Source organism: Pteropus medius, unplaced genomic scaffold, assembly GCF_902729225.1.
Source record: "Pteropus medius unplaced genomic scaffold, Ma_sr-lr_union100, whole genome shotgun sequence".
In the NCBI taxonomy this organism is placed as follows: Eukaryota; Metazoa; Chordata; class Mammalia; order Chiroptera; family Pteropodidae; genus Pteropus; species Pteropus medius.
In genome coordinates, this window is record NW_024349519.1 from 17,102,231 (window position 1) to 17,115,747 (window position 13,517).

At 34.4% G+C, this 13,517-nt stretch overlaps 1 protein-coding gene and 1 pseudogene across 3 annotated transcripts in view; one reads left to right on the plus strand and one right to left on the minus strand.

Moving 5' to 3' along the window:
- Positions 1-13,517, plus strand: part of RECQL (RecQ like helicase) — a 33,531-nt gene that overhangs the window by 14,932 nt on the left and 5,082 nt on the right. For all 3 annotated transcript variants that reach the window (XM_039882536.1, XM_039882535.1, XM_039882537.1), the window contains 6 exons: positions 2,144-2,342; positions 9,931-10,097; positions 10,835-10,916; positions 11,956-12,104; positions 12,195-12,312; positions 13,081-13,219. In XM_039882536.1, coding sequence (XP_039738470.1) covers positions 2,144-2,342; positions 9,931-10,097; positions 10,835-10,916; positions 11,956-12,104; positions 12,195-12,312; positions 13,081-13,219 — 854 coding nt within the window. The remainder of the gene's footprint in view (positions 1-2,143; positions 2,343-9,930; positions 10,098-10,834; positions 10,917-11,955; positions 12,105-12,194; positions 12,313-13,080; positions 13,220-13,517) is intronic.
- On the minus strand, positions 12,817-12,935 carry LOC120618816 (uncharacterized; annotated as a pseudogene).

The following is a 13,517-nucleotide window of genomic DNA, read 5'->3' on the forward strand; positions in this document are numbered from 1 at the left end:
GTATGGCTATCTTTTAAAAACACATAACTATAATTCCATCATCACATCTAAAAAATTTAATATCAATTCCTTTAAGTTATCAAATGAAAATATTCAGACTTCTCTAATTAAATTTTATGCTTTTTCTGTAAAAAAAAAAATCATGTTCCAGATAAGATTCATGCATTACATTGTATTTGGTTGATATATCCATAGGTTCCCCTTATTTCTTTTGTTTCTTGTGCAAATTGTTTGTTGAAGGAACTAGGTTCTTTGTTCTATAGTTTTCTATTTTCTTGATTGTTTCCCTATGCTGTAGTTTAACTTGTTCCTTTTAGTTGATCTAAAAATTTGATTGGGTTTAGATTTGGATTTTTCCCCCAAGAATGTACTTCCCATGGCTTCACTAATGAGTTACGTAATATCTAGTTGTTCTTTATGATGTTAAGCTTGATCAGTGGATTCAGGTGATGTCTACCTGATCAATTTCTCTATCAGCTTTTCGTCTAATGGTTTTAGCAGCCACTGATGATTATTGCTTACTTTAGAGCTGCTATTTAATTAAGAGGTTACAAAATGGTGATTTCTAATTCTATCACTTCTTCATATATTAGCTAGACTTTTTCTGTAAAGAACTTTTTCCTTATTAACTCTTTATAGATTGAAAATTCTTTCCCTTTGCAAATTTTCAGAAAGTGTTGGTTTTCAGCATTCTCCAGATGTGGTTCATAGGGCTTTTGCCCTCAAGTATCATTATAGACATGGATTTTTAATATGTTTGGTGTATTTTAATCCACAGTTATTATTCTTTTTTTAATGCTGAAATAGTCTCATCTTTGGACAGTGAGAGTCTATTTAAATTGGCTCCTGCATTTTTTTTCTTTCGCCCCATAGTTTTTGACTCTTTGCTTTCTTATACAATAAGATACTCCAGGTTCATTTTGTATATTTCCTTCCAGACCTGGAGTCAGCTGTATTTCCAAGAAGCCCTGACTCCTTTAGTTTTTCCCATATGTTTTTGTTTTATTTAGGTTCTTGTGTCATTATAACTGTTCTCTCACTCAATAGAATGAACCTATGGAGAACTTTGCCTTTTAATACTGTACTTTCTTAAAACTCAAAAAGAGAGTAACAATACATATGAAAAGTAGTTAGAAAGTTGCAGATAATTACAAGTTCATGCCATATTACTACTGTTTGAAAAGTTAGGGAGGAAAGTCGTTTTTTGGTTGCTTTCACTGGACCTTCATAGGATGTGAATACAATTTTTTAACCTTGTTTTTCCACTTACTTTGCCAGAAGTTCTAGTATTTTTTTGCATCTGCCCATTTCTGAGTAAATAGCCTTTTATATTTGCTCCCTTAAGATTTCTGGGACATTTAGGACCAGTTGAAATGTTTAATACACTTTGGCCATTTTTAACGAAATTGGAAATATCTCAAGGAGTTAACAAACTGCTTTGCTGAGGCGATGAAAGCAGTTTTGACTTTTTCTATTACATTCATTATTGTTTCTTTATACTTTTTTTGATTAGAAGGAAAAAATGTGGCATCTAATGTGTGATATATATAATAACAGAACATTAAGAACTTAATAATTGTTACCTTTTAAGATATTATATATAACATAAATATGTATTTCATATTATAAAAATCTTAATTCAATGAATGAGATACTTTATAAAGCCTAAGTAGATTATGAGTCTATTTGATAGCATCATTAAAGTAGCTAATCAAGAATAAATTATGTTCACAGATACATGTAGTGATTACAAATATAATGTTAAAATTAATAAAAACACCTTTATAATAATACCTATCGCATTGAGCTCACATTTTTGCATTGATTACGAACAATTTAGAATTATGCTTTCATAGAATAAGTGCTTATTGGAGTGTCTTGACATTCATTTCTCATTCTCTTTTTATCAAATGAAATTATTCTTTTATCAACAGTTTGTGTATAAATAAAAAACTAACATGCTATTTATACAGCTGCCATGAAGTTTAGTACTGGGACGAGGTTTTGATTTTAATGAACTGAACATCTGCTAAAACACCCCAAGGCTATTGCTTTTGAGTAATGAACATCTTCATTTACCACATAGTATTATAGCTTCATAGCTTAGTTCTCTTACAGTTATGTCTGCTTTTCCTTTCAATAGGAGCATGTGAAATGGGTTCATGCTGAAATGGTAAATAAAAACTCCAAGCTAAAGTTAATTTACGTGACTCCAGAGAAAATTGCAAAAAGCAAAATGTTTATGTCAAGGCTAGAAAAAGCCTATGAAGCAAAGAGACTCACCCGAATTGCTGTGGATGAAGTTCACTGCTGTAGCCAGTGGGGTCATGATTTCAGACCTGGTATGTATGCTGTCTCTAGAAAACTCCTTCATGCTTGAGACTATTTTCTTAACTCAGCTTCACATGATGGGAAATCCCTGTTTTCATTAAAATTATCTTCTCAGGTAGTTATTACTCCTGTTCTCTTGCTTTTCATATAAGGGGAGTCAAGAGGCAGAATCTTTAATCTCTTTACTCCAAGGTTGTGTTTAGTCAAACTGCCTTTATCCTTTGAAACATTTGTTTATTAGCAAATATTATACTCTTCTACCTTTAGACATAAAGATTTACTGACCTCCAAGTTCTCTTTCCCATCTGTTGAAGAATGTGCATCTGGTTCAAAGTTGTCTTTTTTAGTCATCATCCTGAGTGTCCTTAGCATCTACTTCAGGACCTATACCCAACTGACTCTTCAGTGGTAAAGTTCTGTGGGAAATGTGGGATATTTTAGTAACCCTTTTCTTTGCTCCAACCTAATTCTACAGTCATAGCCTGAAGCGGATTACTCAGACTTGTTCTATGAAAAAAAAAAATCTTAAAAAAATCCTCTTCCGTGATTTCAACCTCTTCCTTCTGACCTGCTTCATATTCATATGGAGCTCTGGATTCCTCTTTAATCCCTCCTGGTATTTGTCCCAGTCCGCACATGATGGTCACTCTTTATCCCATCCAGACTCTGTGTGGTCGCCACTTCTGTTATATTTCTTCTGGATTCCCTGGCATTTTGCCAGTCTGCTTCAGGCACGGTGCCAGACTGATCTGAGATGCTGGATCCATCCAGGCTCTGCTTTTTTCATTCTCTGTTTGGCTACTAAGCATCGTTGGAAATAAATTGCATAACTGCATTAATATCCACCTCACTTCAGCTTTCATTGTGCTCAGTTTATCCTTTTATTTGTCCCTGTTTCATCTCCTTTATACATTTTTTCCCAACAAACTTTCCGTACCACTAACTTTCTCTTCAGGCCTTAACTCATACTTAGCAGATGCCTCCTACTACCCAGAAAGTAGGTGCCATCAGGTATGGACATCTCTTCTTTTCCATTCCAAACGTTAGTAATAATTTTTTTTTAGGAAAAAAATTTTTTTTTATAAGAGTAACTATGACTACTCCCACTTTATCCTTTCCTGCCTTCTTAAGATCTTGTTCTGTCAAAATCCTCACTCTTTCATCTTTAGTTTCCCTAAAAACAAAAACAGAATCTGAAATACACTTCTGACCTTTTCCACCCCTTCCTGGTGTTGTCCTATTTTTGTTCTTCCTTTCATCTTACCTTCTAACCTCACTGTCTCCATTTCTCACCTTCATTCCTTTCTGAGTTCATTGAATCACACATCTGCTTCTACTGTTCTACTCAGAGGTCACCAATGACCTCACTTCCCACTGGCTAAATCCAGCGGTCTCATCTTCAATAGCATTTCATACTGTTCATCTCTCACCTCACCCCTTCCCCTTCTTGGTTACTACAACGTAACACTTTTGATTTTGCTCCTTTTCATTCTCACCTTCATTCTTGTTCCTTTGCTGCCTCCTTAAATATTAGTGTTCCCTATGGTTCTGATCTTTCTTCACATTTTCTTAGACTTCCTCATGGATAGTAGACCTGTGGTCTGAGGACAGAATTCTCTACCTTTGGAATTATTGGGGTACAGGTATTTTTTTAAATTTTGATTTAAATGCCTTAGGTAGTATATATATATAGTCATTTTTATTAAGGGTCCTACTATCTTAATCAGACTGCTACACAGAATTGTTACTGGTAGCCACAGAAATACCAGATTTCTCACTCTTGCCCTATTTTTCTAATCTGAATGGTAAGATCACTTATGATAATTACAATTGTATTACCATGACCTGCGTCACCGCTGAAGATCAGCTATAATGAATTTTTTTCTATCTAATTATCTTACTCTTAAAATTCAGATTTATATTCCTAATTGTTTATTGGAATTGTATATCAAAATTTTTTTTTAAATTGAGAGACAATTGACATATAACATTGTATTAGTTTTAGGTGTACAACATAATTATTTGATATATGTATATTTTGCAAAATTATTACCACAATAACTTTAGTTAACATCTATCACCCACACATAGTTATACATTTTTTTCCCCCTGTGATGAGAACTTTTAAGATTTACTTCCTTAGCAACTTTCAAATATACAATACAGTATTGTAACTATAGTCACCATGTTGTACATTACTTCTCCAGGACTTATTCATCTTATTAATCAAAAGTTTGTACCTTTTGACCACTTTCACTCACTTCAGCTATCCCCATCTTTCGCCTTTGGCAACCACCAATCTGTTCTCTGTTTCTTTGAGTTCATTGTTTTGTTATTGTTGTTATTTAATATTCCACATATATGGGGTACCATACAGTATTTATCTTTCTCTGTCTGACTTATATCACTTAGCACAATGCCTTCCAGGTCCATTTATGTTGTCACAAATGACAACATTTCCTTCTTTTTTATGGCTGAATATATTCCATTATAATTATGTACCATATTTTTTTTTTTTAACTCATTCATACACTAATGGACACTTAAGTTGTTTCCATGTCTTAGTTATAAGTAATGTGGGAGTGCAGGTATCTTTTTGAGGCAGTGATTTCATTTCCTCTCAGTAAATACCCAGATGTAGAATTGCTGGATCATTTGGTAGTTCTATTTTTAATATCTTGAGAAACTGCCACACTGTTTTTACACCATAGTGGCTGTAACAATTTACATTCCTACCAAAAGTACACCAGGGTTCTTTTTTTGACAATATGATGAGGGATTTTTTTGTATTTTTGAAGAAAGCCATTCTAACAGGTGTGAGGTGATATCTCATTGTGGTTTTGATTTGTATCTCACCAATTATTAGTGATGCTGAACACCTTTTCATGTATCTGTTGGCCATTTGTATGTCTTCTCTGGAAAAATATTTTGATTCTTTGCCCATTTTTTCCATTGGATTTTTTTTTTTTGGCTATTGAATTGTATGAGTTCTTTATATATTTTGGATGTTAATCCCTTATCAGATATATGATACATTTTAATATATTGTTTTAATATATTATTGAATTTGGTTTGCATATATTTTCTCCCATACTGTAGGTTACCTTTGCATTATGTTGATGGTTTCCTTTGTTGTACAGAAGGTTTTTTAGTTTGATGTAGTTCCACTTGTTTATTTTTGCTTGTTGCCTTTACTTTGGGTGTAAAACCCAAAAAACCCTTTCCTGATGTCAGACTGATGTCAAGGAGCTTACCCCTATGTTTTCTACTAGGATTTTTATGGTTCCAGATTTTATGTTTACGTCTCAAATCTATTTCAAGTTGATTTCTGTGTATGGTGTAAGATAAAATTTCAGTTTTATTCTTTTGCATATGTCTGTCTAGTTTTCCCCAACACCATTTATTGAAGAGACTATCATTTCCCTATTGTGTATTTCTTGGCTTTTTTGTTATAAATTAATTGCTTATATATGCATGGATTTATTTCTGGACTCTATTCTATTGATCTGCATTTCTGTTATATATGTTAATACCATACAGTTTTGATTACTAAAGTTTTGTAATATAGTTTGAAACAGGGAATGTGATGCCTCCAGCTTTGTTCTTTCTCAGGATTGCTTTGGCTATTTAGAGTCTTTTGTGGTTCCAGACAAATTTTAGGATTGTTTTTCTTATTTCTGTGAAAAATGTCATTGGAATTTAATAGATTGTATTGAATCTGTAGATTGCTTTAGGTAGTATGGACATTTTATTAATATTGATTCTTCTAGTCCATGAGCATGGAATATGTTTCCATTTATTTGTGTCTTCTTCAATGTCTTTGATCAATAGTTTTCAGTCATATTGGTCTTTCACCTCCTTGGTTAATTCATTTCTCGGTATTTATTTCTTTTTATACAGTTTTAAATGGGACGATTTTCTTAATTTCTCTTTCTGATAGTTATTGGTCTATAGAAACACAACAGATTTTCGTATATTGATTTTTGTATCCTTCAATTTACTGAATTTGTTTATTAGTTTGAACTAGTTTTTGATGGAGTCTTTAAGATTTTCTATGTATGATATCATGTCATCTGCAAATAGTGACAATTTTACTTCTTCTGTTTCAATTTATATGCCTCTTATTTCTTTTTCTTGCCTAATTGCTCTAGCTAAGGCTTACATGATTTTTGTCCTTCATTTTGTTAATGTGTTATTCACATTGATTGATTTGTGGATGTTGAACCATCCTGCACCCCTGGAATAATTCCCAGTTGATCATTGTATATGATCCTTTTAATATATTATTGAATTTGGTTTGCTAATGTTTTGTTGAGGATTTTTGTATCTATGTTCATCAGGGATATTGGCCTGTAGTTTTTTCTTTTCTTATAGTGTTCTTGTCTGCTCTCAGTAGTTTTAGGGTACTGCTGGCCTCATAGAATGAGTTTGGAAGTATTCTTTTCTCTTTTATTTCTTGGAAGAGTTTGAGAAGGATTAGTATAAATTCTTCTTTACTTTTGGTAGAATTCACCAGGAAGCCATCTGGTCCTGGACTTTTGTTTGTGGGGAAGTTTTTGATTACTGGTTCAATCTCCTTACTAGTAATCTTTTATTTCTTTATGGTTCAGCCTTGGTGGATTGTATGCTTCCAGGAATTTATCCATTTCTTCTAGCTTCTCCCATTTGTTGGTATATAATTTGATAGTAGTCTCTTATGATCTTGTGTATTTCTGTGGTATCAGTCGTTATATCTCCTCATTCATTTCTAATTTTGAGTCCTCCTTTTTTCTTGGTAAGTCTGGCTAAAGGTTTGTCTATTTTGTTTCATCTTAAAAACCCAGCTCTTAGTTTCTTCGATCTTTTGTGTTGTCTTTTTAGTCTCATTTATTTCAATGTTGATTTTTGTTATTTCTTTTTTTTACTAATTTTGGGTATAATTTGTTTTCCCTTTTCTAGTTCCTTGAGGTGTAAAGTTAGGTTGTTTGAGGTCTTTATTGTTTCTTATTGTAGGCATGTATTACTATGACGTTCCCTCTTAGAACTTTTTGGCGGCTTCCTGTAAGTTTTGGTTTGTTGTGTTTTCTGTTTTCTTTTGTTTCAAGACTTTGCAAATTTATTTTTTTCATGTGTGTCTAAATTAGCACGACTACAGCTAACTTCCTCCCAAAATAACTACTCTTTTTCTTTCAATTCTGCATCTAGGAATCACTATTTACCTTATTGCTCTACTAGATGTCCTGATGAAGAACCTTTGATTTCCCTCCCCTCTCCCTGTATTCTCCCTTCTTTCCCATTCTCCCAAGCAACTTTATTTTAGAAAACCATTCAACTACTCACACGTTGCTTAAGTCAAAGTTTTAGCAATTATCTGTCTCAGTCAGCATCCAGTCAGGAGATAGGAACCATACCAGTTATTTGAGCACAGAATTTATGGAAAGAATTGTTAACTAGGTAAAAGGTAGTTATAAATAGCTAACTGAAAAAATAAAAAGAAAACTCTTAAGTTATCATGGAAGTAAAAACTGGCAAAAACAGCTACCATTCTTAGGGCTCGGGGAATAGGAAGAAAACGTTGGAACTAATAAGATTTGGAAACCTGGCAAAGGGGCCACGTGGAGATGAAACTGAACGTTTGAGGAGACGCAGCTCTCTAGTGGAGGCAGAGGTGGGGCGGACCTGCGATGAAGCTGGAAAAACTGCCAACTGTATTCAGCTGCTACTAAGGAGAGACAGTGCTGCTGCAGGGTGGAAAAGCCTTGCTGGGGTGACATTATCGAGAACACAAACAAGGCCAGAGGAAGTAAACAGGAAGGAACAACACCCTTTTTCCTTCCCAGCCTTATACTCTGTCCTTCTAGGACCAGCTGGCAGAGTAGAAATGTAGTGTGCACATTTCCTGCTCAAGCACCACAAAGCAGAGTATGGAAGGGTGGAGTTGGAGCTGAGAACAAATAACTTACTAGATCACACATCATCTTTGATTTATTGTATCTCTGCAGATCCAATCCACCACCAAGTCCTGTATGCTCTGCCTCTAAATTGAATCTCATTTGTCCCCTTCTCTTTATCTGTATTGCTATCTCTTGAAGTCCAATTGGGCTCCTTTCCACTCTTCTATTACAGCAACTCCCTAACTAGTCTCTGACTCCAGTCTTACCATTTTACAGTTCATTCTGCACACACCAACCAAAGTGATCTATTTATAAATTAAATCATGTTACTTTTTTTTCCCTAAACCACCCAGCAGATTCTCTTTATACTTAGGATAAAATCCATAATCTTAACTGGGGACCATAAGGCCATATGTAATCTGTCCCTTTTGTCTCTATCTGATTTCCTTTTCTTCCTCACTCATTATATTCCAACTACACTGGGTTTATCACTTTGAGCAGTTATTACTCTCTAGTAATAAGATACTTATTGGTTCAATCATTGTATTGTCTATTTTCTTTGCTTAAATTACGGTTCCATTTGCACAGCATCTTTGTCTTGTTCACCACTTTATCTCCGGTTCCTAGAGACATGCTTGGCACATAAAAGCATATATTCAGCAGATGTCTCTTGATGAATGGGTAAATCTTGGATTCTTTCCTCTCCTCTCCTCCCCCTGCTGCCCTCTCCCCTCCCCTAATATCCTAATAGTCACTAGGACCTATGAGGTTCTAGTTCATGTATTTATTCAGTCTTTTCTTTCTCATTTGTCCCCAGTGTCATGCCATATTTCACAGTCGCTATTATTTATTTTCTTTCTTCAGTTCCCTCCTTGCCAGAGTTGACAACAGATTCATCCAGCATATGACTGATTTAGCCCCACTGAACTGCTTGCTGTTATCTGAACCTGCCAAGTTATTTCATGCCAGTGTGTCTGCAGTGTATATGCTATTTCTTGTGTCTGATGTTTTCTTCTTCCCTTCCTAGTGAACTTCTGCTCATTCTTCAAGACCCAACTCAGGTGTTAGCTCCTTGAAACCTTTACAACTTCCCAAGCAGTTTCTGTGTCCTCTGTAGTTTCATAATAGTCCTCTACCGTAGCGTTTAATAATTTCTACCACATTTTTTTTTTCATTTTCTCCAAATAATTTAAGTACTTAGGGAGTATTTAAGGACAACTTGTCTAATGATTTAGTTGTAAATGACAAGTGTGAACTGAGGTCCCCTGAAATAGGTTATATAAAAAGCCGTGTCCTCACCAACCTTTTTCTGGTCTGAACATGCTACTCCTGCATGCTCCTGGTGGTAGAAGGCTTTTGGCTAATGGCTTCTTTTGTCTCTTGTCAATTGTACTAGATTCAAACACTATGGCTACTCCCACTGCCTCTTGAATCCCCTGTTCAGCAGGTATAGACCAGCGCCTAGTTTATTGGAAATGTTTATTCCCTCTCTTCAGCAGGGACTTCCATCCATGGTCAAGAACAGTATTTTTGAAGAACCAGTTAAAAGTATGATAAAGCCTGCCTTATTCAAAAAGGACAGGCCACAACTGCAGATTTACTGAGATTGAGAGCTATAGAAATCAAATTACAGCAATCATTGTTTACCTGCATCATGTTAAAGGCTTAATTTACTCCGTTCCTTAAAAGTTAGAAAGAGGGCCACTTTGTTATTTCTTTTTTTCAGATTATAAGGCACTTGGTATCTTAAAGAGGCAATTCCCTAACACAGCACTAATTGGGCTGACTGCAACTGCAACAAATCATGTTCTGAAGGATGCTCAGAAAATATTGTGTATTGAAAAGTGTCTTACTTTTACAGCTTCCTTTAATCGGCCAAATCTTTATTATGAGGTATGTAACTTTTCTATCAACTTACAGCTTTTGTGAAGGATTGTAGCAGAGGTTACCTTTTCATTATGTTTACTTATATGAGTAACAGTAACTATGAAAGTTTTCAAAATCAGGAATAAATTACAAGCAGATTAATGCTTTCTTTTTATATCTCTTGTGCTTCTAGCTCTTCTATAGTAGGTTAAGTAGAAGACACTGCCTTGTTAAATCTTTGTACATTCTTTCTTATGCAAGGATGGAGAGAAAGTAAGATGATACCAGGACCCTATGACATCCTATTGAAATTAATTTGAAATAATACACAATTAATAGGCCACTAAAGATTTACTAGTACTCCCTATTTAGATTATAGTCGATATGTAACCTTTAAAGTTAAATAATCTAACAGCTGTTTTTTTCTTTCAAATCCTTTCAAGAGTGGATTTGATATTTTTCTGAGTTTTCATTGACTAGTTAGTTATGCCCTGGTTTATATTTTATAAAAGTAGCATCAGAAAATAAAGTCTCCATCTTTACAAGTTTTTCACTGCTTCTGTGCCTCCTCATTTCTGGTAAATTCAAAACTAAGGATCAAGAAGAGGTTGGGAGGTAGCAGGGGAGAGGCAGACGGGGTGAATCAGATGAGGCAAGTGAAAAAATGAAAAAAACTAGAAAGAATGGTGCCTGAAAGTTGGAAGTAGTGACTGCTTGGATAGTACTCATTAATTTACTTTTTAATAAGTTAAGCTTTTTTTTAGGTTCGACAGAAGCCCTCAAACACTGAAGATTTTATTGAGGATATTGTAAAGCTCATTAATGGGAGATATAATGGGCAATCAGGTAATAAAATAACAAACCAACTTATGAAGACTGAGAGAACTTTCAAAAAGTAACTAATAGTACACTGATGTAATACACTCATAAATGATAAACACCAGAAAATATTAATGTATGGCAGAAGATACTTGACCATATTATGATAAAATTAATTTGCTTGGTGATCTTAGAAATTGGGTGTGGCATTTGCTAACGGCGCAGATTATGAGTCTGATTTATTTTTTCTTATTTATACTTAATTGCTTCAAAGAATGGACCTAATGACATAATGTTAATTTTCAACAGCACATATTTAGTAAGTATCCACTTCTATATAAGATAGAAGGTTAAGCACTGATGCTGTAAAGGGATATAAAATATAGACCCTTATAATAAAGGACACATTAAAGAAATAGATAGTACATATTGAAAGAGTTAAGTATTGATGGAGTTGAGAGTATACATACATGTGTTTCAGGATTAATGAATAGGCAAATGTTAATGAAGCAAAGAGTCTGTAAAAGTAGCGTTTCAGAACTGTTCTGTAGATTTTTCAGGAAATATTAATGGATACCCTGGGTAAAAGGAGTTCTAGGATCAAACGAGTTTGAGAAAGGCTGCAGCTATTTCTACCTCCTGGAAATGCACATTAGAGGTTCTGACCAGCCCTGCAGATAAAGAGAAAAACTTATTTAACTTTATTCAATGCAGTGTTCCGCAAACTCATTTGCTCGTGAAACTTTTTTCACAGCACACTTGCCAACATCCTATGGAGCTAGGGGACATCAGTTTGACAAATTCTGTGTAGTGGGAGATAAAGTCAGAGAGAGAAAAGAGGCAGTGGGAACCAACACCGGTGACTTGGCTCATTTCTGTTTTAGAGTAGGCTGGTGATCAAATCTTGAATTATATCGAAAAGTCAATATGTGTTCAGGGCCTTGGAATTTTTCATAAATCTTTTCCCCCCGTGCATTGTATTAATCAGTGTCTTGAATGTGTGTGTGAAAAATTCTCTTTCAAGAATGTATTATATATATCTAACAATTGGACATATTTTCTACAGGAATCATATATTGTTTTTCTCAGAAGGACTCTGAGCAAGTTACGGTTAGTTTACAGAAACTGGGAATTCATGCAGGTGCATACCATGCCAATATGGAACCAGAAGATAAGACCAAGGTCCATAGAAGATGGTCAGCCAATGAAATTCAGGTTAAATATATATCTTCAATGGAAGCTTAATTCACCTTGAAAATATTTTAGCTTGACTTAATTAACATGTAAAATGTTAAAACATTTTAGGTAGTGGTGGCAACGGTTGCATTTGGTATGGGAATTGATAAACCAGATGTGAGGTTTGTCATTCATCATTCAATGAGTAAATCTATGGAAAATTATTACCAGGAGAGTGGACGTGCAGGTATGTATAACTCAAATCCAGAAGTAACTTTTTAAAAAGCTTTTCCAGAAAACACAAACATGATGTTTAGTAATTCTGTATTTCTAATCTTTATTGGTTACTATTTTTGGAGTGAACAAGTCTTTTTTGTAGTTTTATACTTATTTGCCTGTGGAAAAATTTTACTTATGTTCTATTGAAGTGTTATGAATTATTTCTTCTTATGTTTGCTAAGATAATTTGATGTCCATCTTTGTCTCCTGAATTTTTAATTAGTGGTTTAAAATCCAAAATTTAAAAAACTGGATTACTTATTGGACAAATTTTTTAACTAATAAGCTGATTGTCGATAAATCTTTCTAGTCACTATTTAAAAAATTTGAGGGCAGCTGTTAAAAATTTCACATTTCTGTCTGGAATTCTTTTCTTTTCTTTTCTTTTTTTTTTAGGCAAGGAAACCCTTGGTTGACTTCACAGATTGCAAGGACCTTGTCATCTTACAATTCCTTATTTTTTTATTTTTTACACCTACAGCACCTGGTCTTCCTAGGTGGTCTCCCATCCAAGTACTAACCAGGCTTGACCCTGCTTAGCTTCCGAGATCAGACAGGATCAGGCTTGTTCAGGGTAGCATGGCCGTAGACTATCTGGAATTTCTAGATGTGTTATATTTAGACAATGAAGCATTGCCAGCTAATTTTACATATATTATTTTTGCATGTTTTGAATTTTTTAAGTAATTATGCAATCCCAAGATCTCTTGCAATTCCAAGATCTCTCATACTACAGGTCGAGATGACATGAAAGCAGATTGTATTTTGTATTATGGCTTTGGAGATATATTCAGAATAAGTTCAATGGTGGTGATGGAAAATGTGGGACAACAAAAGCTTTATGAGATGGTGTCATACTGTCAAAACATAAGCAAGTAAGCCACCTACCTTTTCGTATTTAATTCAATTAAAGACAAACAATTGGAAAGTGTATGGCATTATTTTGAGTACTTAGGAAAGTCAATAAGTACATTGGTAGAACATCAAGTGCAAACATGTAAAACCTGCAATATTGGCTGTAATCCAAGAAAAGATATTTGCATGTACGTAAGCCCTCTCTCCCTCTCTTCCTCTCTCTCTTTCATTATCCAAAACTATATTTTACTGAAGGTTTTGATACAAATTGACAGTGAGTTCAAGCCCTCTTTCTCTGGCATTAGTGTACAGCTACAA